This window comes from Phaenicophaeus curvirostris, chromosome 1 (genome assembly GCF_032191515.1).
Source record: "Phaenicophaeus curvirostris isolate KB17595 chromosome 1, BPBGC_Pcur_1.0, whole genome shotgun sequence".
Lineage (NCBI taxonomy): Eukaryota > Metazoa > Chordata > Aves > Cuculiformes > Cuculidae > Phaenicophaeus > Phaenicophaeus curvirostris.
Genome location: NC_091392.1, coordinates 62616309 through 62641627, shown reverse-complemented (window position 1 = coordinate 62641627; position 25319 = coordinate 62616309). Strand labels below are relative to the sequence as shown.

At 45.2% G+C, this 25319-nt stretch overlaps 1 protein-coding gene across 2 annotated transcripts in view; it reads right to left on the bottom strand.

The window, feature by feature from the left end:
* The window catches only part of ABTB3 (ankyrin repeat and BTB domain containing 3), a 184649-nt gene that overhangs the window by 55691 nt on the left and 103639 nt on the right, over positions 1-25319 (bottom strand). For both annotated transcript variants that reach the window (XM_069859654.1, XM_069859645.1), the window contains exons 2-3: positions 23254-23403; positions 6063-6267 (exon numbers count right to left, since the gene is read on the bottom strand). In XM_069859654.1, the coding sequence (XP_069715755.1) occupies positions 6063-6267; positions 23254-23403 (355 nt within the window). The remainder of the gene's footprint in view (positions 1-6062; positions 6268-23253; positions 23404-25319) is intronic.

Below are 25319 nucleotides of genomic sequence, written 5' to 3'. Positions count from 1 at the left end.
ATCCCAGCTCCAAATAAACCCTGGTTCTGTGTTTACTCTGTCCCTAACACATTTGCAGGGTACAGACTATCTGCTGCCCACTGACTTTGACTTCATGATCCACCTTGCTACCTAGTCCTTCAAGACCAGGGCCGCCATGCACACCTACCCTCTTTTTCTTGATTTCCCAGCAGGTTAAGCAGTTCTTCCTCTCTCCAGTTGCTCCTTCTCCCTTGCAGAGTAATCCACCTTTTTGGACAGACAACCGTTGCCAGGAAAGCGGTGTCCCGCCTCACTTTCTACTCCCAGTTCCCATTATGGGAGTGAATTCTTCCGAGCTTCGCTCTGGCAGGTGACAGTTTTTAGTAGGTGACAAGAGTCCCAAAGGTGGGACTACTGCCTGTCACCTTCTCTGGCATGCAGACTTGAACCATCTTCCTGATGGCATGCTCCTCACCTCTGAACGCTCCTCACCTAGGTTTTATACTCTTGTTTTATATTTACACCATAATCTACTTGTCCTCAGAGCAAGGAAATGCTTTCTGCTGCCTTTAGAAGGCTGCTATTACCTCCTCCTGCTCAGGGACCCAATGCACCCTGTGAACCCACACAGCTGTCCCATGCTAGGCAGCTCCTCTGCCACCCCAGAAGCCCAGCTAAGGGTGACTCAAGTAATCAGTCTCTGAAATAGCTAATTCTGCATTTTGTTCAGGGTGAAAAATCAATTCTCCTGGCTCTCAGGCAAGTTTTAGTGAGACCCACCTAGATGCAGGGAGGGTTTACCCTTATGCTTTCATGCACCAAGACATCAGTGCACCAGATTCCGCACAAGGTTATCTGCAAGTCACAGTTTCTGAACTCACATCTAGCATATGAATGTGCCGCCTCTGTGGCCTCTCCTGCATTAAAAACATTAACTGCCAAGACTTGAAATGTTACTGAGTCAAAATGATGACGTGGCCAGCAACCACAGCGGGAAAATACTTCCTAGGCAGTTTTGACATCAGATTTGACATGACTGTCTGTGGCATAAACCCCTGAAGAAATTCCAGCATTGGAAGCGTGGTGCACAACAACCCGAGTAAGGCACTGTTCTCGCAGTGCTGCACGGAATTTTCTCTATTTAAAAAAACCTATAGCCATCCCACAGACAGCGTAAGTTTAGCTTGATAAATCAAGTGTAAAACACAATCCCAGTCCAGCAAGGATCTACTGTCTTGACAGCAGAGCTACAAAGACTGCCTGAACTGTTTCTTGTAACATGTGCAGGCAGCTGCCAATACCATTTCTGAAGGGATTTTTCACAAGTGGGAAGTCTGTATTTAGTATGCAAAGCGAGAGGATTTGCACTAAGGATGGATTTGGGATTTCTTTTCAGTGGCTCCCAGTCAAATCAACCGTGGTGTTAATTTTGAGTTCAGTGTGGCCACAGTTTTACCGTCTAAAGTTTTCAATTAAGTAATGGATAAAACTATATAGAGTTACATAGGTTTATGTCATACTGGCACATCAAGCACGTGTAATCCCTTCTTCAGATATATATTGGAAGGTTCATGCAAGTTTCATAGCACGACTTCTTCATTCCCAGTGCTAGCGCTTTACCTTTCTTCATCAGCATTCCCTAGCACTCCCTCTACTCTCTGCTGGCCCTTGCTGGAGATTGTCTTAACCATGGAGTTTGTACCATGTGAGAATCTAAATTAAGAACACATTTCCCTATTTATCTTCTTACTGAAATTGTTCTATAGTTATAAACTGTACAATGGACATGGCTGTGCCAGTTACGAAGGTGCTTTAGATGATTTCAGGTTATTTTATAGCAATGGAATATTCCTCTCAGTAAGAGGGTTGCATTCTATTTCTTAGCCAGGTACACTAATAACTATCCAAAGCATGAAACTAAATTCAGTTGCTAACCCAAACCGTTCCCATTAATCACAAATGACTACATGCCACAATTCGCATGTGTAAATGCGTGCAGGGGATGTGTATATTTGTGTATCTGTGTGTGCAAGCGTGCAAGGCAAGTAGAAAAATAAAAAGCAAGCACTAGCCCATGGGAGCTGCCTAAGGGATTGCTTTACATACAAGGAAAAGTAGTGAAGGAAAAGTGAGAAGAAGGTTAAAACCAAGCACGTATCCACCAACTCAATTAAGACCCAAGGGGAAAAGCTAAAGGCTTTCGGGTGGTACAGGGAGTTAATGCTCCTCCGAGGTGGAGTGGCAGACGAAATGCTGCAGAAGGAACTTTGCTGCCATCTGAGCAGAATTAATGGGTGGATCTGGACCGGCTGAGCTGCTGAGCCGCTGCTTCTCAATGAGTTGTTAATGGGGAACATGGAGAGTTAGGAAGTAATGAGGACTTTGTCAATACAGCTGTGGATAGAAGTGGGTAAGGAACCACTTAAGGAAAAAAACACCACACAAATCTGCAACTACAGATTCTGTGCTTTCCGGTGCTTAAGAAATTACTTGCAATAATTTTGGAAGGCTTATAGAGGCTGAGAAGCAAAACAGGACTGCAGGACAGATGCTTTTATTAAACCAGAAGCAGCAAGCAAGAAAAAAAATCTTGGTAACAGTAGGCTCATCTATAATTTCTTCTTCTTTTTTTTTTTAATTCCTGGGAAAGCAAAGGAATGAACAAACCTTAATAATCCACCGCCACCCATAGGTGGAAGCACCATAGGAGCACTGCTTTCACAGGCAACACCCAGAACAAGACAACTGTCTCCATCATGTCGTGGCTGGGTGCATTAGGGAAGTGATACCCCACAAACAGGTCCACCCCACGACCCTCCATGTACTTCCATGCATGCCAAAACAGCTGCCAAAATGCCCATAAACAAGTCCAAACACCTTTTTGTACCTCCATGTCTGCCAAAATAGACATCTAGATGTAGCTGGGGTCATTAGACAATCCGCCCCAACAGCACCGGCTTGTGCTGGTGCCAAAAACAGAGACAAAAAAAATCAGACAAAAAAAGTCTTCCAAAGTGACCAGATTCACAAAAGAATATGAATTTGAGGTGGGAGGGAGTCACACATCCATCTTATGGTTGGGTTTCTTGGCATTTAGGAAGTAGGGCATTTCTTCCAGGTTTTTTGAGCAATCCTAGCCACTTCCTACCACTTCCTCTTCTCATGAAAGCAGGCACCCCAACACACACAAGAGCTTTGCTATATAACCATTCTTCCCTTTTATTTTTACTTAAAGATAAACATTATTAAAACCACAACATATTCTCTTTTTTTTTTCCCTTCATGAAGAGTGAACGTAGAGAAACACTCCCTAGAAAGCACTCCTTAGAAACAAAGCACTGGATTTATTCAAAGGCAAACATCCCATTTTATGCGTCCCGCAAGACTCCGAGGGAGATATTCTTCTGTGTGCTGGAAAGTGCTAAGCCAGGCAGGAATGCCACCTTACCGGCTTCCCTCCCGTACCCACCTCCACAGAAGGACACATAAAGCCTTTGCAGCTCCCTAGCTCAACCCAGCTCAGAGCCAAAATCCAGTTGAGCTAGAAATGTATGCGAAGCATGGGAGCAGCTCTGAAGGGGCCATTGAGCCCTGCAAGTGCTGGGGGAGCTATCTGGCCTCATCCTGCAACCCTCTCCACCCTGGGCATGCACTGTCAGGTGAAAAGGGGGCCAAGATGTTAGCCAAGCTGATTTCACATGAGCCAAGGGCAACCCCCATTTCATGAAAATACTGCCAGATCCACACAGACCTGGCTTCTCTACAGCAGTGGGGATACAGAAAAGCCAAGAATGAAGGAAGTCACCTCGACCTCCCTGCTTCCTTCTGGCCTTTTTCCAATACAGAAGCGTTTGTTGCAGCTGGAAATGAAGAGAGGGGATGTGGCACGTAGTAAGGCACAAAGCTGGCAAACAGTCTGTATATAAAAACGTCGTGTTTAACAAAACCGCTCCCTTACAACATGCAAAACCCCATCACAGAAACCACCAGAAAGAAGTCATGGACCACAAAGCATGGTTGCACATTAAAAAAACAAGAGATAGGAAATAGGTAGGAAGGCTTCTCAGAGCACTAAAAAGAAGTTGACTTCACAGGTCTCCTTTCTGAGCAGCACAGGATTGTTACATCCAGCTGGTGAAGCTCCAGAGCAGAACCCCATGGAAATATCCAGGCTCAGGCTTAACCCTACATCGCCCTCACACCAGCACTAAGTACTAACGCATGTTTGATTAGGCAACAGAATGAATATCTGCTCTTTCCAAAGTGACCACAAGTTCTTGGCAATAACACCAAGTACTTGCTCTGGCCCTAACCGCACACCACAGTTGTTAAATTGCCCTGCCAAAGGAAGACAACTTGCCAGATGGAGGATTCAAAATAAAGCAAAGAACAATTGCTTTAAATAATCGGCCTTTCAAGCTCTAACGAAGGGAACACGTATTAAGGTGACCTCAGAGAAAGGAAAACCTATTAAAGCAAATGCTAGAAGTGATTTTTCAAATATTCCTGCCCTTTTCACTTTCCACAGGCAAGTCTGCAGAAATCTTACAACACCAGAGCCTCGGTGTTATTCACCTTTATATTCCCACTGGTTCCAGTGACATTACTCCCACAGATGGGAACTACAGATCAGGCGGGGTTTTTTTTTTTCTAATTTTGGTTATATTTTGTGCATACTAACCACTCTTGGATATGAGTTAGGTCTTCTGCAATAACAAGGCTGGATGGCAAATCATTAAATTAAAAATAATTTAGAAAAATCAGAAAATTCTGTATTCTTGTCATTTCCCTTCTGGGTTTTTTTCATACTTTGGAAACAATAGAACAAAAAGTGACAAACATGCTCACGGAACGACCCAAACTTGAAAAGAAACAAAATGCCATCCAAAGGCAAATGGCAAAATTCCCAGTAACATCATTAATGCCAGAATTTCATCTTGTACACTTTTCTTTGAATTGATATAAAAGTATTTCAATTAAGATATCAAATTATATACACCATTTATGATTATACATATGATGAGACTCCAAAATGCTGCTTTTGAGATGCAGTTCTCATACTGAAACAATAACCAAGCCCAGTGTGCACAGCTCTCAGGGCACATGTGCAAATTAGAGTTTGGCTCACACATGATATATACATTGGGACGTAAACGTGGAGCTCAACTTGAAAAAGCAGTTGGCATTTGCACCACCATGATACCCACTCTAAAATTGAGTATCCAGCACTTTCCAAGCACCAGCCACTCCTCTTACCACTGTACTGGGGAAGCCTGGTTTATGGCTGGAGAAAAGTGCAGCAAGGAAACAGCACAGTGTGCCTCAGCACACAAGTAAAAAATTTGTGTTACTGGAGGTTTTTGACAGGAGATGGCTTTGTTTTGTTGGCCAGCAAGTTGTCCTGGTTGCTCCCTGCAGTGCCTGGGTGCAGACCTGCCCTGCACTGGGCACCTTGCCTGCCTACCAGCATCTGGTAAACCCATCACTGATTTCAGCGGCAAATCCTTCTCACGACAAATCCTGAGTCACTTCAGATGTGCCTCCCCTGCCTTGGCCATCCCTGGAGAGGGGACAACGGCAGCAGAGCTGAACCCTGCCACGTCCTGGGCTGGGACAGCCCCGAGTTTACTCCTGTGCCCTGGTACTTAGCATGGCTGGAACCCAGGATCTTTAACAACCTCTCCTTTCCACACACTACTCTATTCATTTTCCACTTCCACAATTGCAGCTGTTGAGCACTATTAATGCAGAGAAAAAACACATTTAAACCCAAACCTGCTAGGCCAGAAATAGAAGTTCTCATTTTCTTTTTCAAAACACAGAATAGCTGAGCAACAACGAAAGGAAAAGGAAATCTCTCCCGAGTGCACATCTGGAACCAATTTGCTATATGTAGCCACTGGGTGTCACTTTTGATATATATTGGGTCAGCCATGCAGTGCTTCGGTGAGAGAAATGGATTTCAAAGAGGTGATCCTAAACCAAACCAGTCTGCTCCACAGCCTCTCTGTGCAAACTGTAATTACCAATTAGCCAGCTAGGCTGATTTATTAATGAAACCTCTTCGCCACGACATTAAACACCATGCAAGTAGCTCTTACCTCTCGGTCTGGAGAGTGACTTTTGATGGCTCCACATTGGGGTTTTCCCACTCCATCTGTGGACAGTGCATAAAGTAGCAGAGAGTGTAAAGTGCCTCTGGCTCCCAGTACAGTGATCCCTGCTTCTGATGCATTGGTGTCCCATTCCCGTGCTGCTTGGCGTTGAGGGGCTGGAGGTGATGCATTGCCCGAGACACGAGGTCACCTAGAAAAAAACCCAAAAGTTGGGTGAATGTCAGGCTTTCCAGCTGCCTCTCCCCGAAGTTTTCACACCAAAAAGCATGCCAGGTTGGTTTTCCCTTTCATTTAACCTCACATATGCAAACAGTAAAGGGTAGGACAACATCCTATGCTTTGCTCACGGCCAGGTCGGACTTTGCCTGGTGTACATAGCATGGCGTGAAATACTCATGTGGCACACAAATCCTCTAATCCTCAGAGACAGGTCTCTGCAAATACGGTATACAGGCAGCATCAAAAGAGGCAGTACGCCAGGGCTGGGGTCACAACAACCTACAGGCAGCTCCTGGAGGCTGCCAAAACCCCTTAGTCCCCAAAATGGCCAGTGGGGACAATGAAGAGTAGCACCAAAGGCCACGTGCTCTTGGGTAGAGAGCAGCAGGGATACACAGCTCCTTGCAACAAGGAAGAAGGCAGTCAGATAATGCACAGAACAGCATGGGAGCGTGGAAAAGCGTGGTTGGACTCGATGATCCAGTGGGTCTCTTCCAACCTGGTTATTCTATGATTCTATGAAAAGGACACACAGATGAAGAAATAAGGCGGAGGGGGAGGGGGAACTGCTAAAAGACAATATCATAAACATGCAAGCAAAATGACAATGTGTAAGCCCAGGCAGGGCCTGGAATTTTCATGCTAGAAAAGCAAAACCTCTGATGAAGTAGGCTTACTCAGGCCCTCACGTTTCCAGAGTACAGAAAATAGCCCAAGAGAAAGATGCTCATCATCTCCCCTGCACTGATGTGGGTTCTGGGCAGGACAAGTATGAGGAATCAGCCACAATATATGGATTGGGATGAACAAAGCAAGCAAGTGAGATTAGCGGGTAAATATACATGCAAGCAGCAGTGAGTATCTTAGCACAGTACTGATTATAACTAATTAACTAAAGCCTCTCCCTTCCAGGCAGTGAATTTTACGTTTGTTGACTAGTGACCACTCTATCAAAGGAAGGGAAACAATTGTGGTTATAAACTGCCTGTTTTCACATGTTCAAATCACTCTTGAGAGTGCTCTGGGGGGAAATAATGACCCCAGATCAAATCAGATGGTTTATTTTAAGTGAAAATCTGAGCAAGAGCCCTTTGGGTCATTCTTAAGCTATACAAAAGCGAGTGATGGGGAAAAGAGGACATAATTTTCCAGCGTTAAGAAGAAATCACATGCTTTCTCTTATTTGCTTTTCCCAAGTGGCTACTGAGCACTGAAACTTGGAAGGAGGATTTGGAAATGTACACCAAGGTAGGAAAATAAAACCAAATCTGGGGTGTGAAGGAGGCTGAATAATGAACTCCTGGGCAAACTTAAGGGAGAACCATTTTGACTGTGTGTAAGACAGGTTTTGTTGCAAAGTCCCACCCCTGAGAACACATCACAGCACATCACCTCACACAGAAAATTCTGCTGCGATAATGTGCACCAGGGAGAACAGAAATGTCTTGTTGAAAAATGCTTAGCCCAGTCCTCCAAAAAACACAGCCTTAAAACCATGAAGAGAAGAAAACCACTGGCATGAGAAAACTGCCGAGTCCATGATTTCAGGGTTTTGACACAATTTTTTGCCGCACTCTGCAATATTCATCCAATTCAAAGCTTTCATTTAAAAATAGTTTGTCTCTTCCCTCTGCCAGGAAATTGTCATGACAGGATCAATCTTGAAGCTCTGCATGCTCATAATTTACGAGAGAAGCTGTGCATGCGGGAAGCTTGCAGGATCAGGTCCTTGGCAGAAACAGATGTGGCTCTGAGATGATTCCCTAGTCCTGCAGAAAATTATCTGCAGGCAACCACAGCAGCAGGAAAGTCTGGGACATCATTCACTCAGCCCACTCTGTCACAGCAGACATGCACTTCTAAGACTTGTGAGGGCCAACTGAACTGCTAGCAACCTTCCTCTCTTTTTCTCCAAAAGGCAAAAAAACTGCATAGAAGTGCTGGTTGCAACATACACATTTAACAGTAATAGTAAAACCAGAGAAAAAGGGTATTGCACTCAATTCAGCCTTTGCAGACCCAAGTTACTATGGTACTACAGCACGTGGTTAAAGTTAAGCACACAAGCAGTCTTATTTTGATGGATTGAAACAGCAAGCACTAGAGACTGCATCTGACTTCTATACCCAATGATGAATTAAAATCAGGATGCAATGCAGGTCTGGATTTCGGCAGCAGCATTACTTCATCCCCATTCCTCCCTGAGTGCTGGGGTTATGTGACTTCGATGACACATCCAGCACCAGAGGAAGCTGCACAGTGAGTAAGGAGGGAAAGCAGCAAGCAAGAATGACGTAGGCAGGGTAGGCAGCTCAGCATCTCTGCTGATGCAAGGCTGGAGGAACGTAAGTCTTGCTGAAATCAATGGCAAAGCTCCCATCCATTTAAAAATGATCAGGAGTTCACTCTTTTATTCTGTATTTCCTCAACTGCTCTTAAGAAAACCAAACCAATTCATGCCATGAAAGCTGAACTAATGCTTTTTATGTTTAAGCCTCATTTAATTACATTATGCCAAGAACTGATTGGCTTAGATCTTGCTTTTGCCTTCGCTATGTTATCTCTGGTTACATTTCAATTAATTGCTATATTAACAGTTACTACAACTTTCCTCTATGAGAGACAACTCAAAGGTTAAATAATCAATAACTTTAAAGCAACCAGCTTCACAGAAGACAGTAAGTAAGCATAAAAAGCTGCTGGATCTTGGTATCCAACAGGCAGAGCACTGGAGGCAGGACAGGAATTGCTGCTCTCTATTTTATCTCACTGTGTAACCTTGGACAAGCCACTGCATGCCCTGGTACCCTTTTCCTCCTCCAGCTGCATCCAGTTACAGTGCAAATTCTTTAGGGCAGAGACTGCGTCTTAGCATATCTGTGCACTAGGATCAGTGCCGAAAAGGGAGGAGAGAGCTGTCAGGTACACGCACACACTGTATGGCAGTACTTAAACATACTCTGTAAAATGTAAAGTAGTGTAACTTCTGGCTCAAGATGCACTTGTGTCATTGCAATCTCTACCACTTCTGCTGCTTCTGCCCTTCCTAATATGCTTTTGCTTCTCCATTTTCTTCCGAAGAACATACCAAGAGCTGAAGCTCTTTGACCCTTGCCAGGGCATCCCACAGACATGAAACCAGTTCCATGACGGGACTCATTGGTCTGGTCTTCAGCAGTCAGCCAACTCAAGTTGCATCTGGGAAACACAACCTATATTTGCACTCCTTGACAGCTGTAAAAGCTACAGTACATCTGAACACTAAGGGCAACCTTGAATTTGTGGCCAAGTGTAGAGAGGGAACACCCCTTCATCACTTTGTGTGAGCCATCTCTGGTCTTTAGAGCCATATCCAGCTACACCAACACTCACAAGGGAAGGCTACCTGCTTGCAGCTCTTCTGCACCTTTTTTGGCCCTGAAAACGTGTCTCAGGCATATCAAGTAAGTTTATCTGGAAGGCAAATAAATTCCCGAGCGCCTAATTTCTAAAAGCACTGTAACAAATATAAATCCCAGGAGTTGGGTTGATCTTGCAACTCCAGAGATGTGGCTCCCATGGGCTGTGGCATCACAACACAAGGGGCTTGGCTGGGATCCTTACTCACTGCCCACTGAGCTTATTCTCACCCCTTTCCCACTGCCTGCAACCCTACTGAGGAAGAGACTGGGGAGCCAATCTGCCTGACAAAAGACCTTGCCAATTTTATTTTGTTTTTAATTTAAATCAAATAAACACTTCCACAATTTATACAACATAAGACAAGCCAGCCGCTGCACAAACTGCTCTGCTGGCAGAGTTGGGGAGAGTAAGACATCACATTGTGCAGGGCAGACACCAAAAAAAAAAAAAGAACAGCAAGGTGGGGGAATGTTTGAGGATATTTTGTTGCTGAAGGTAAGAAGCCACGAGCAGAAGGCAGGCTCCTAGAGGGCAGCAAAATTTGGTGGCAAGCCCCAGCCCTGAGTCAGAACAGGGATGAGCTCCACAAAGCTCCAAGCTGGAAGCAGCTTGTCAGCCAAGCGGAGAAACACCACACCTTGCACAATGGTTAACAAAGGACTCATGAAGCTGTCACCGCACCATAGCATACGGAGAGCTGCCACTACCAGCAGTTCGACCTTTCCACAACTAAAGCAGGACTTGCCCACTGCTGCAGCTGTCAGTTCAGCACAGTTTATGAACGCAAGGTCCACATACACTTGATTTAAAGACTGAAAATGTTATGTAATGCACGTGTCGTGAAACAGGGCTGGTTTAAGGCAATACTGAATATTCAAGGAACAGCTTCACTGACCTCAAGCCAAAGATGTGATGTGACAGAGAAAGTTAAGCTGTTCCAGTCTGTATGGGGGCGGTATATCAACAACATACAGCACTCAACTGGACAGCTTGAGCCCTCTACACCAGCGCCCAGTGAAGCATTTTACTGTTTGGCTTCAGTAGAAGGTATTATCACTACTTTTATTATCTTAGAGCTCAATGTTTAAAAAATGACACATCCATTTCCAATTTTGTAACAAAAGAGGAGAGAAAAAGAACCATAGAATCAGAATCATAGAATGGTTTGGGTTGGAAGGGACCTTAAAGATCATCCCTGCCATGGGCAGGGACACCTCCTACTAGACCGGGTTGCTCAAGTCCCCACCCAGCCTTGAACACTTCCAAGGAGGGGGCATCCACAACTTCCCCGGGCAACCTGTGCCAGTGCCTCAGCACCCTCACTATGACAAACATCTCCCTAATGTCTAGTCTAAATCTTCCTCCCTCCAATTTAAAGCCATTCCCCCTCGTCCTGTCACTACCTGACCTTGTAAAATGTCCCTCCCCAGCTTTCCTGTAGTCCCTTCAGGTACTGGAAGGTTGCTATCAGGTCTTCTTGGAACCTTCTCTTTTCCAGGCTGAGCAACCCCATTTCTCTCAACCTGTCCTCATAGCGGAGGTGCTTCATTCTTCTCATCACCTTCACAGCCCACCTCCGGACCCATTCCAAAAGTTCCATATCCTTCTTATGTTGAGGAGAGAAAAACAAGAAAAGAGCAGGAAGAAAGAGGAAATGATAGATGCCCAATGCCCACTTCTCATAAGTTTCCTTTGGGATTTTATGGGCTGTTGTGGCAGACTGATCTTGCAGTCACACCCACCTAGGAGCAGGCTCACTGCTTTCAAAGGGATAAACTTCCACAGCCTAAAACCTTCAGCTAGGTCTGTTTGCACAATTGCAATCCTGAGGTGAATGACACTGGACTGATCCTTACATGGCCACTCTCTGTAACATCTACCTCAAGTTTTTCTTGTTCCAAAAACATGTCCTAAAACCACAAGAACAACTTAATGACAGTATTTTTGCACACTGTCAACAAGCCACACAGTTCTTCGGCCTGTATCTTTCCTTTCTTTCAAAGCCCAAGGGAAGGAGGAGAATCTGTTGTCACCGCAGATCAGTTCCAATATGATTAGGGCATCATGTGAAGCAGGAGCAGGCCATGTTTCTAGCACAATAATATCCTGAAGGTAGCACCTATCAGTTCAATAATGCCAGTCTGATCATCCCTCCAGCTGTCCATGACTCGAATATGCATAGTCTGCTCTTGAGTATTATACCCTGCAGTGGGCCTTGTTGACATCAGCAGTGTTGCTACTTCACTTTGCTACCCGGATGAACATTTTCTCCTGCACAAGAGGGCCAGAACCACAGATCGGAGTAATTTCTGTCCTTCAGAGCCCTTAATGTTCTTCTGTGGACTGTCTAGACCATGAATAGAAGTGTTTGCCCGGGAACTGCACTCCAGGTGCCAACTCCCATGGCATGACTAGTACTTTCCACAGTTTGCCCCCTTACAAGCACATAAGCTTTGATACCCTCAAGCTCGATTATGGTGATGACAGGATTGAGTGCCTGTGGGTTAAAATCAGAGGAGCCCACAAGAAGGCAGATATTGTGATGGGAGTCTGTTATAGACCACCCAGCGAAGAATAATAAGATGATGAGCTGTTCTATAAACAACTGGGAGTAGCCTCAAGATCGCTACCTCTTGTCCTTGTGAGAGACTTCAGTCTTCCGAATGTCTGCTGGAAGTACAATACAGCAGAAAGGAAGCAGCCTAGGAGGTTCCTGGAGGGCATGGAAGACAACTTCCTCACACAGCTGATGAGTGAACCGACAAGGGAAGGCGCCCTCCTGGACCTGCTGTTTGTTGACAGGGAAGGCCTTGTGGGGGATGACATGGTTGGAGAACACCTGGGACAAAGCAATCATGAGTTGGTAGAATTTTCAGTTCTAGGTGAGGTGAGGAGGGGGATTAGCAGCATAGTCACATTAAACTTCCAGAAGGCAGACTGTGGACTGTTCAGAAGGCTGGTTGACACAGTCCCATGGAAGACAGTCCTTAAGGGCAAGGAAGCCCAGGAGAGATGAGTGCTCTTCAAAAAGGAAATCCTAGCAGCTCAGAAGCAAGCCATCCCCATGTTCCAGAAAAGGAGCCAGTGGGGAAAAAGAACAGCTTGGTTAAGCAGAGAAATCTTGAGGGATATCAAAAAGAAAAGGAAGGCTTTGGAAGAAGGGGCAGGTGTCTTGGGTGGACTACAAGGAGGCAGTGAGATTGTGCAGAGGAAAAATCAGGAGGGCTAAGGCCCAACTAAAGCTCAGATTGGCCCAGTCTGTGAAAGATAACAAAAAATTAACATTAACAATAAAAGAAGGAACAAGGAGAATATTCAGTCCCTATTGGATGCAAAGGGAACAACTGTGACAAAGGCAGAGGACAAGGCTGAGGTACTTAATGCCTTCTTTGCCTCAGTCTTTAATAGTAAGGAAAGTTGTTCCCTCTGTGTACAAACACAGGAGTTAGAGGAGCAGAACAAAGCTCCCATGATCCATGAGGAGGCGGTTAGAGATTTTCTTGCCCAGCTAGACACTTCCAAGTCTATGGGGCCGGATGGGATCCACCCAAGGGTATTGAAGTAGCTGGCGGATGTGCTGGCCAAACCCCTTTCCATCATCTTCCAACAGCCCTGGAAGACTGGGGAAGTTCCACTGGACAGGAGGCTGGCTGACCCATCTACAAGAAGGGTCGCAGGGAGGACCCAGGAAACTACAGGCCTGTCAGTCTGACCTCAGTGCCAGGGAAAGTCATGGAACAGGTGATCTTGAGTGCTATCATGAAGCACATGCAAGAGAACCGGGTGATCAGGCCCAGTCAACACGGGTTCACAAAAGGCAGGTCTTGCCAAACTAACCTGATCGCCTTCTATGATAAAATGACTCTACTACCGGACAAGGGAAAGGCTGTGGATGTGGTCTTCCTGGACTTCAGTAAAGCCTTTGATACAGTTTCTCACAGCATTCTGCTTCGGAAACTGTCAGCTTCTGGCCTGGACAGGCGCACACTCTCCTGGGTGGAAAACTGGTTGGCTGGCCGGGCCCAGAGAGTGGTGGGAAATGGTGCGAAATCCAGCTGGAGGCCAGTGACAAGTGGAGTTCCCCAGGGCTTAGTGCTGAGTCCAGCCCTGTTCAATGTCTTTATCAATGACCTGGATAAAGGCATTGAGTGCACCCTTAGCAAGTTTGTGGATGACACTAAACTGGGAGGAAGTGTCAATTGGCTGGAGGGTAGGGAGGCTCTGCAAAGGGATCTGAACCACTGGGCTGAGTCCAATGGCATGAGGTTTAACAAGGCCAAATGCCGGGTCCTGCACATGGGGCACAATAACCCTATGCAGAGCTACAGACTAGAAGTCTGGTTGGAGAGCTGCCTGAAGGAGAAAGACCTGGGGGTGTTGGTTGACAGCTGACTGAACATGAGCCAGCAGTGTGCCCAGGTGGCCAAGAAGGCCAATGGCATCTTGGCTTGTATCAGAAGCAACATGACCAGCAGGTCAAAGGATGTTATTCTTCCTCTGTACTCGGCACTGGGGAGACCACTCCTTGAGTACTGTGTTCAGTTCTGGGCCCCTCACCACAAGAAGGATGTTGAGGCACTGGAGCGAGTCCAGAGAAGAGCAACAAAGCTGGTGAAGGGGCCAGAGAACAAGTCTTACAAGGAGAGGTTCAGGGAACTGGGGTTGTTTAGCCTGGAGAAGAGGAGGCTGAGGGGAGACCTCATTGCTCTCTACAACTACCTGAAAGGAGGTTGTGGAGAGGAGGGAGCTGGCCTCTTCTCCCAAGTGACAGGTGACAGGATGAGAGGGAATAGCCTCAAGCTGCGCGAGGGGAGGTTCAGGCTGGACATCACAAAAAAATATTTTCATGGAAAGGGTCATTGTGCACTGGTAGAGGCTGCCCAGGGAGGTGGCTGAGTCACCATCCCTGGAAGTATTTAAGAGACCTGTGGATAAGGTGCTGAGGGCTACGGCTTAGTGATTGATAGGACTGGTTGGACTCGATGATCCTGTGGGTCTTTTCCAGCCTAGTGATTCTGTGATAAGCTATGTGCAAAACTTAACTTTCTTAACCTGGATTCATGTCACAGCTCAGTATGAAACTTCTGGATCTACAGCTTTGCCTCAGGACCAGCTTTTGGGAGATTGTATTGAAAACATGGATTAGAGAAACCAAGATCTAGTCAATTGACTGCTACCTGCTAGCCATGGTCATGCTGCATCCTTCCCATACAGTAGCTAAACCTCTCTCCTTTTCTCCCTCCCCATTGCTTCTGGTTCCTGCACCAAAGTGATGGACTGCTACAGTTCACCCCCACGGTATGCCTGTAAGCGCATGAATGCAGGTGAATATAAGTATTTGAACTCTGTCTCCTGTACCATGGCAGACTGCCTCCAGCCATCTGCTCAGTCAGACACCTGAGCCGTCCCTAAACTCTTGGTTTCAGCTGCACTGTTCCTCCATGTTTGCTCTGCCTCCGGTGTTGCATCAATCTTGCCATTTCAACAGCCAGCTGAACAAAAACTGCTTGAGAAAAACCTCTCCTAAAATTATTTACTGGAGGTCCTTCTATCAGTAACTCAAGGTGACCCATCTATACCTGGAAAGGAGTTTGCAGAAAGCACAGTGGGTGCATACTAGAAGGTGTTTATCTGATTGTGCACGTATTCTCAGCATAAAGTATCTTCAAACATAAAGATGCGCTATTCTTGGCACACAGTATATTCCAGATGCAAGAGCCAGCTGCCTCGGGTTGTGGGTGTGGTTGGGGTGCCATAACCTGCAGTCAGCGGAGCATCTCATGTGTGACAGATTCATGATTCAGCTTACCTCACAGAAACCTTCCCACCTCTGTCATGTCTGCTTGCCCATGTCATGCCCCTATGTGAATTTGCTATATAAGGAAACATTTTTTTCTCCTAACAGCCATTCACCTCTCACACAGAAGGGCAAGCGAAGAAGCTGTGGTCCCAAACTCTCAATTTGGTGCCAAAAGACATGACTGGGATACGAGAAGCCCATTTCCTCACAATCGCTTCCCTGTGGCCTCCCACAGGTCATTTAACCTTTTATCTCCACTTATCCAGACATCACTATAAGCTTCTATTCATATTACAGAGTACATGTTTGTGTGTAATTTAGTGTTTGCAAAGCCTTTGAAGACTGAGAAAATAGACAGTGGATATATCCCATTAAAGAACCACAAAAATAATTAAACCATCTCAAGTTCACATACCTATTATAATAACACTATTACCCTCAAAATCTCCTACCCAGCATCGCAAGCACAATGTCTGTGTTTGATTCCCCTTAAACTAAATGAACTCCAAACAAAACAGGCTTTTACTTGGATGAGCTATTCATCTGCCAGCCTAACGCAGAACCTTCTCTATGCAAACCACCACTGCCTTATGGACCACCACCTCGGCTTTTCATTGGCATGATGTGGACCCATGTCCTCAGACTGAATTCAGGAGCCCCCAAGGCTGAATAGGCCAGCTAAGGAGCACTCACCCTGGTCCATCCAATTGCTTGCGCTCTGCACAGCAGGGATGGGGAGGACTGCAAACCTGATGAAAAGAAAATGCTGGTTTGACCCCAAGCATGCTGTGATGCACAGGAGTTCAGGGGTGAATAGGAAAGTGCACTATGGTGAAGTAGATGGGGGAGTCCAGAGCCAATACACTGGTGTATTGGGGAAGTGCGGTGGAGGGTTGGAGCTTCAGCATCCCCACCCACCAAGGTGATGCCTTTTGTTTCTAATATTAAACCTGAGTGGACTTCAATGCATGAGGTATAAGTCCCAGGGAAACTAAACCACCTGCATGGGGACAGACCCCAGCTTGGCTCCCAGGAAGGAGAAGAGGGCCGGTCCCTCACTCCATTGGGGAAGCCCTCTAAGTAGCACTGACAGATGACTGGGACCCAAGCAAGCAACAGCTGCCTCTGTTCAGCCCCTGTAATGCAAGACAGAAGCCCACTCCCTTGGTCAGCAAGGTAGCGAAAGGGAAGGTAAAGCAGGCTGTAGACTGGTATTTTCAAATTATCCCTCCCTTCTGCTTAATTACCACTGATAAATAAATGCATTGCTTTATGCTTGATGATAGCAGGTATCTCACGAGGAAAGGAAGAAAAGCAGTGGATTGTTTGGGGCTATTAAGTAACCCACAATTCTTCTCGTGCACAGTCACAGACAGCAAATGGAAGCTCAGGTCCATCACTCAGAGGGGGCTGCAAGGGGAAGTGAGTAGCAGCTAGGGGAGCCTGCAACCACCTAGCACTTAGTGGAGGCAAAAAACTACCTAGCATTTCAGCACTGCATTGATCTGTCTTGTATTCTCTGCGGGGGTGGGGGGGCAAAGGAGCACTTCAACTTCTCTCTTCAGCTTTTACACAGAGTAGGTGACGTGTGGATCGCGGTTAGGAAGAACTGCAAGAGGCCCAAAAAACAGCAGGAAAGCAAGGACATAGAGATCTTGTGCAACAAGCCAGTGGATGGCCCTGAAAAACTAGGAAAGGCAGGACCACGTTTGGAGAGCACTCACAGCCTGCCAGTCTAAGGCCAAACTCCACGCTGAAGGGAGCACTGCCATCTGAACTGCAGGTTTCAGCTAGTACATCCACTTAGCTCAGCCCTGTGCTGCATGAACTAAACCATTCACAGTGAATAAGCTTTGGCCTGTCTCTACAGTGCTGCGGAGTCTCAGAAAAATATCTCACGAACAAAACAAAATATCTCACTTTTGTTCTGGCAGTAAATAATCAGAGCATTTACAACAACCCTCCTTCAGATGCCACCCTTCCAGCGAGCATCTTTATGCTTGCATTTGCTTCCAAACCCAGTTTAATCTCTTATTTAGAGGACATGAATCAATTTGTATGGGTCCTGCAGTGCTCCTTCCTGTGGGTTGCAGAGGACTGAGACTAGATGAAAAGACAAGGGAGAGGATGCTGACTTTCATCATCTCCTCAGCTGGGGCCGTGAGAATAAATGAAAAACAGTATTGGTATGTGCAATCACATTCCTACTTACACTTGAGCAGTAACCCTTCCTTTCACCCCTAAAAGTGTGCCAAGATCTACTGGGAGGCTGTTGTTTTGGAATATACATTTTTTTAATATAAATTCAGCACTGCAGAGGCAAAGAGAATGATGAGACAGGGTGGCATTTTTTCCAGTGGCAAGAAGGAAAACCTTGACGAGACTTGACTGGCAACGTGGAGGGAATACCAGCCTGAAAATCGCATCTGGGAGCCACTCTAAGTTAAATACCAGTCAAAAGCTAAAAGCTCTAAGAACAGCAGCATTAAGTTGCATCCGCATTGGCAGAATATCCTGGTTTTAAATAAAAATGCCTACTTGTTGTGGTTATACCACCACCACCCGTCAACGTGGTTTACACAAGACTGGGTAGCAAACTTCTCACCCAGGAAAGCCATAGCAGACTGGCCATCTCTGGACTCAAAGCAAACTCCAAACCATTTTCTGCTCTAACCAGAAGACAAGTACGAAGACACGGTTTGGATAACATCCTAAGCCACAGTTTACCCCTCTGTGCAGCCCAAAAGACACAACCCTTCTGCAGCTCAATGCATGCACCTCAACATGGGGTGGTTGTCCCAGCTAGGCCATATACTAACACTTTAAAGTCTTCACGACAAGGCAACCAGGGAGGAACATTTCTTGGTGCCAGGATTGGTGTCCAGCACACTCTAAAGCTCTGCTCTTCCTTGTCACCGCCTACATGCACACACAAAAGAAAGAGGGTCTTGCATCATTCAGCCAAACACCAGCCATCTGCGAGCCTCATCCCATCTGCATCTGGTCACCAAGACAGCAGTGGTATTTTTAGATGGGTGATGAATAGACCTGTTGGAGCGTTATGCAGTTAAATATAACATAAATGTTTGTGGACTGCAAACATGCATATAAATAAGTTAGGAAAAGCATTCAAAGGCCAAAATGCAGTACCACGGGATCTCTCAACAGCCAAACTTCTCTCTATTATTCCTCGCCTTTTCTATTCAGTTTACTTATTTATCCCTGTCTGAAATGGGGAGAAATAAAAAAGAAAAACTAGAAACCTAGAAGAATCCTCAAAGCATTCTGAAAAAAAACCCAAACAGATCTATTCCCCTTCTTTTCTAGGTTTAGCCTGGAACTACAGGAAACTTCAGGAAAAACTGGAAAAAAAAAAAAAAGAAAAAAAAAGTCTAGTGAAATACTTTCTGTAAGATTAAACAGTAAAATACTGTCAGACTACTATGTAATATCCCATTATTTTTGCTGTGCTTCAGTTCTTTCCAATGTTCTCTATATAACAACCATTTCAAATGAAATTACATTATTTTAAAACAAACTGTAGTAGGCAATTACAATTCCTGAATACTAAATGCCAATATAACATAGGCCAGATTCACTGTTGTGCCTTAACTTTGTGCCATGTTCATTATATTTTAATGAATAAGGGTTCACATTAATTTTTCAAGCCTCTTCCTTGGAATCCTGCATTACCACTGTAATTGCGTTACAAAATTAGGTCTCTATTTACATTCTCCTCCTAAGTCCTGGAAACTAAACCTTCCTTTGATTTTTCCCATAAGTCAGCAACATCATCTCTTCCTCCTATTTTTGGGAGAGCACCCCAGGGCCAGAGGTGCTACCTCATCTGGCCACCACCAGCCAGGGCCAAGTCATCCCAGCAAAGACCAGTGCCCGCTGCCTGCTAAACCCAGGAGATGACAAGCAGAACCACAGAATCACTAGGTTGGAAAAGACCCACAGGATCATCGAATCCAAGCATTCCTATCAAACACTAAACCATGCCCCTCAGCATCTCCATCTTTTAAATACCTCCAGGGGAATGATGACTCGACCACCTTCCTGGGCAGCCTGTTCCAGTGCCCAGTGACCCTTTCCATGAAAAATTTCTTTCTGATGTCCAGCCTGAACCTCCCCTGGCGCAGCCTGAGGCCATTCCCCCTTGTCCTGTCACCTGACCCTTGGGAGAAGAGGCCAGCACCCTCCTCTCTACAACCTCCTTTCAGGTAGTTATAGAGAGCAATGAGGTCTCCCCTCAGCCTCCTCTTCTCCAGGTTAAACAATCCCAGCTCTCTCAGCCGTTCCTCACAAGACTTGTTCTCCAGCCTCCTCACCAGTTTCGTTGCTCTTCTCTGGACTCACTCCAGAGCCTCAACATCCTTCTTGTGGTGAGGGGCCCAGAATTTAACGCAGTATTCGAGGAGCGGTCTCACCAGTGCCAAGTACAGAGGGAGAATAACATCCTTTGACCTGCTGGTCACGCCATTTCTGATACAAGCCAAGATGCCATTGGCCTTCTTGGCCACCTGGGCACACTGCTGGCTCATGTTCAGTCGGCTGTCAACCAACGCCCCCAGGTCCTTCTCCTCTGGGCATCAGCCAAGCAGGGTTTGGGGAGGGCATCAGAGCAGCATCTGCGAGTCTGTTTGCACCTGCCTGGCCATGAGGACCCTTCAATGGCTGGGTCAACCTCCTCCTCTGCAGCATTCACAGAGGGTGCTGCCCTCCCTTTATTGCTGTCCACCACCCCAACTTTCCCCGATCTTCTCTCACCTCTATTACTCCTCAGGAAGATGCAGTTCACCTAAACAGTCTTTTCTAATACACCCACAGCATATATGAGGAAATAAAAGAAGCAGACAAATAAGGCACATCATGCATAAGGCAAGGTGAAAATACCACAAAACACAAGGCTTTTCACCTAGTGGATCCATTTTCCACCTGGAACAGATTGTGAAGAAACCAAGAAGATTTGAGCTGAAACACATGTGCTGGGCAATAAACAGGCCTCGTTTGCCAGCTGTTGTTTTCCAGGGGACAGATTTAATTTCATGGTCTCAAGGCCTCCAGTAGCTCGGCAGCCAGCCATGCCACTGCGTGTGATGATGCTGGGCAGAGCAGGGGAAGCCTTTCCTCCGCATGCGGGTGTTTGTTAATTATTCTGTGCACTTGCAATACTTTAAATATTAATGTAAATAAACTATAGGAAATCTCATTCAATTAGAATTGCTTTTTTTCCCCCCTGAGATAAAATTAAATTGCTTTATTGCAAGATAACTCTTTGCCCTTGTTTCTCGTGCTCTTTTTAAGAAAACAGAAATGAAGTCCTGGCTGTTGGGATATTGCAAGCCAGTGGGCCATTTCGGACACACGCCCAGGGACTGCTTTCTCTGTTGGTCCAGCTGGACAAGTTTCTGTCCTTGCCAAGCACTCCTGGTTGCCCTCTCCCCCTTCTCATCTTCACAAGTTCTATCCTCTTAATTCCCTCCTATCCAGACAGTCTCCCTCATTACCTTTATTCATCCCCACAAGAGCAGGAGGTTTTAAGTATCTAAGCCCCCATATCGCACTCTCTCCATGCTGGAGCTTGCTATATCCTCTTTCCTCTCCACAATGCCACTTCTAAAGCACTCCATCCCCTTGCACCACTAAGGCAATGATAAATACTCCTTCACCTACTCTCTCGCGCTCTGATCGCCAGGTGTTCCCCGCTGCTTCTAATTCTGCTCAGCATTTTTGCCTCCACGCTGTGGCTCCCCAGCCTCCCTCCACAGCAGAGGCTTTGTTCTAACCTCTGGGTCACAGCCTCTGCTGGTGCCAGAGAGAGATACACAAGCAGTGAACAAAGAGCGAACCCTCTTGCACTTCAATCTCTTCCTTTTCCTTCAATTTTAGGATTTTCCCCAAATCCACAGGGTTCTGCCCACTGACATGCTGCCCCTCCATGCTTCACAACTCGGCTCTGAACTCTGCACCGGTGCTGCTCCACAGCAAGTCTTCAACCCAACAGAGCAACAAGGCTTGCCAGCTTTACCAATTACCACTCCTCCTACTGCTTCTTCCCTGACATGCATCTGCCTGCAGCAGCTGAGGAGGTACCCTTGATGGTTGTCCAGAGGGCTTTCTGGAGGGCAATCAGCATGCTAGAGGTGCCAACCTCTAGCATCTAACTCCCACTGATGTGCTTCTTTCTTCAAGTTGGCCACCCTGAAACATGTTTTGCCTGTGTTTGCAGTCAACATACATATAGAGAACAAACCCTATCAACAAAGCATTTAAATCTGAGGTAGGATAGGACTACTTAGAGACGATAGATTTCTGGAAATGAAATTAAAAATAGGGGGAGATGAAATTAAGGTGTCTGGTTTTTGGGGGTGTCTACAGAGGTTCAAAACAATCCAGAATGGCAAAAAACACTGAAACATCCACAGGTTACTTATTTATTAAAACTTAACTTGTGTACTTTAAGAAAGACAGCTGTTCCATGCATAATTTAGTTGGCATACAGACAGTACTATTGTGGGTTTCATGCACGTGAAATAAATAAGCATAAATTACTTCATTTGAATAACACCAAACACCTGATTCCAGAGGAGTAACACTTCATGCTAAGGCATGTAAGTGCTCTTAGCTTGTTGATGTTTCACCAGAGCAGAGAGAAACTAGCAAGCTGAAAACAGAAATTCTGTGGCTTGCAGACAAACATCCACAGTACCTCCACACAGCTCATGAACAGCACGTAAACAGAGCCCTGATGGTATGATGAGAGGTACAGAGGAGAATCCCATTGCTACAGAAAGTGCCAGGAAAATGAACATGAGATCCCTACGCATGTTCTTTACGATGCTGGTAACAGAATTCAGTAATAAGAACAACAGTAAACTGAGCAGCCTGTATCTTCACAGATTTGAGTCTTATCAATTTATCCCCAAAATTTCATAACAGAGCTCAGAAAAACCTACATTTTTTTTTGTCTGAATGTTTCTGTTTTCCAACACATAGCTTCATATCTCTAACTATACCATAAACATATGAGTGGAAGGCATCTCACTCAACAAAAAACCAGTTTTTAAAAAGGCACTTCTGGTCATTTTATCTCCACATCACGTAAGGATTCATGTGGTATTTGATTCCTACAATTTACTTGTGCTGAAATTAAAGCATTCGGGTATCACAGATGCACACATTTCTCAAAAAGCATTTTGATTAATACCAAATAGTTTATCTTCTAGGTGCAAATTCGAGTTGTGGTTCTTTCTTCTCTGGAACTGGAGAAGGAAAGGCAAGGTGAAGGATCCTCCCTAACACTGGGTGGAACTAGCTCTGCTTTAAATTTGCGACAGTATTTCTTTCACCTACTGCAGCCTTCACCTTTCTGCCCGCTCATCTCAAAACAGGCATCCCAGTGAAATTAGAAGGGCACCAATATGACAGGTATTTGCAAGTCTGGCCAAGCTGTGAGGTGCTCTCAAACACAACATAGCAAAGAGGAAATAAAGCATCTATCATCTTTAAAAATGAGAGCAGTGTATGCAAACAAGTCATAGGCACTGCTTTGAGACTTCTTTCCTCCAATGGCTTATTTCAGCTTTCAAAATGCCCATGGAGAGTAACACTACGGTTAGACAAGACCCAATGTTTCCTTCAACTTTACATGTGCCCCCTCATCTCTCCTCTGCCTGACCAGGCAATGCAAGTGGCTTTGATTTATTCCAAGAATAGAAACTGAAACATTATCAACAACCTTGTACTTACTGAGTTCAGAAATGCTCCCCACACGTGTAGCAAGTAAGGACTGCTCTATGGTCCTTAGCTCTGACTGGCTGAACATCTGCACTTCCCCAGGTTTGTTTGACCTTTGTTGGTCTTTGTGAAGGTTCAAGCTGTCTGGCAGGCAGAGAACACCTATAGTGGATAAAAAGAAAGAAGTCTAATGTTATTTCAGTCAGTACGGACGACTTCGCTGCCACCACTACATTGTTTTGGGGACATTTCAAAATGCAGTCTGTGTGTGAAGAGCTCAAAGATAATCAATGTTTGTAACTCAATGTCACAAATGACTCTCACTCTCAGAAGTGGCTCCTGTTAACTCCTCTGAATATCCTTGAGTCAGTTAGGATATCACTTATGGATAATTCTTACAGAAAATCCCAGAGAATTGTCCAAGGAGGAGGTCAAGAGTGTTCCAAAGAAACCTCCTAGAAACTCTTCCAAACGCATTTAGATTTATTAGAAATTAGTATCTCAGCGACAGAATTCAAGGTTGGCTTTAAAATTATATATGAAAGAGACAATACATTTACAGTATTTTCCTTTAAGAGGAATTCCACCAACAATTGCCAAAATAATCAGTCATTGATGGGCTTATTGAATTTCTTTTGTAAATCCAATTCCTGGCAATTGAACTGTTTCAGCTTCAAAAGCCCATTATTCAGAAGCCCTTACAGCTGTGAATTTTTTGGGGGCAGGACATAAGTAAAGCTACTGACATAAAATAATTTACATACACATTCATTCAGGCACAAAAGTCACTTTCTGCCATGACACTTAAACCCTCAAGAGTAGACAAGAAGGTACACATTAACCACAATCACTGTCACACTAAAAATACAAAACTTATTTACAAGCACAAACACTGTATTACCATTCTTGGGTAACAAATGGATACAAGTTCAGCTTGGAGAGCAAGATCTCCTCCCTTCCTGTGGCCTATAAACAGCTAGCTCTGGCTGTGCTCTCCACAGCATCACCTTCCCAGTCCTGCTGGGACACACACAGGTGAAGACCCACTGGAATACGCAGACTCGTACCTCTTTATGATGATTAAATTTCACCTTATCTCAGATTGTGTGACATGCAACAATTACCTTTGCAAAGAAGCCAGAGTAGGAAATTTATTTTTCCATTAGCTTTTACTATTTTTAAGTCTTCCTACTTCTAATTTTTTTACTTACTTTTAGGCACATGGTTCTGCCTCTATAGGCCAAGCAGACTTCACAAAATGCATTAAGGAAGAGGTACATATTTAGTGTTTTTCTTCAGGGGAAGAATTTACTTAGTTTCCAGCTCAGTAAATACAAGGCATCTAACTTTTCTGATCAGTAATTCTGCCAATAGGTATAACATTAGAAGTTCTGGACAGAACACCTACCTTAATCCCCGTTTGCTTCAGTTATGAAGCAGCCCCACAGGTGTCACTGCTTTGGAGCACTGCAAGACCAGGTAATCTGCCTAAAGAGGGGACATTTCTCAGCCACCTTGCTAACTCCAACAGACTGCTCTGAATTCTCTCCTCACATCCACCTCCTCCCTGCAAACAGATTAGTCTAAAAGTTCTATTTGCAGCACGGACCTAAAAACAACCCACCCTGAGTGAAGAGAGGTGACAGTGAATATGTTCAAAACAAAAAGTAGGGGTATACATTGGGAATAACAGGACCAAAGGTCTTGTCCACCATGGCTGCAAGACAGCAACCTAAATCAGGATCACCACCTGCACGCAACAGCAACACCAGAACAAATTCCCTAACAGCCTGTTTGAATGCTGGAGACAGAGGAGCAGAAGCAGCTGTAATCCCAGCTCTGGCTCTGGTCCTAGGTTAGTAACAACCACACTAAAACCATACGCACGTGTGGAAGGTCATGAGAGAGGAACATGACTCACAAGGAAGCACCCTGGAGAGAAAAAGCAAGACATCTGATAAAAGAACAGGGAGGAAAGAATTAAAAGCAGGGAGAGGTAAGGGATAAGAAGTGACAACAACTTATCAAACAAGTTCTCCAAATTCTCCTGCCACTGCTCAGTGGCTGACTTGCATAAA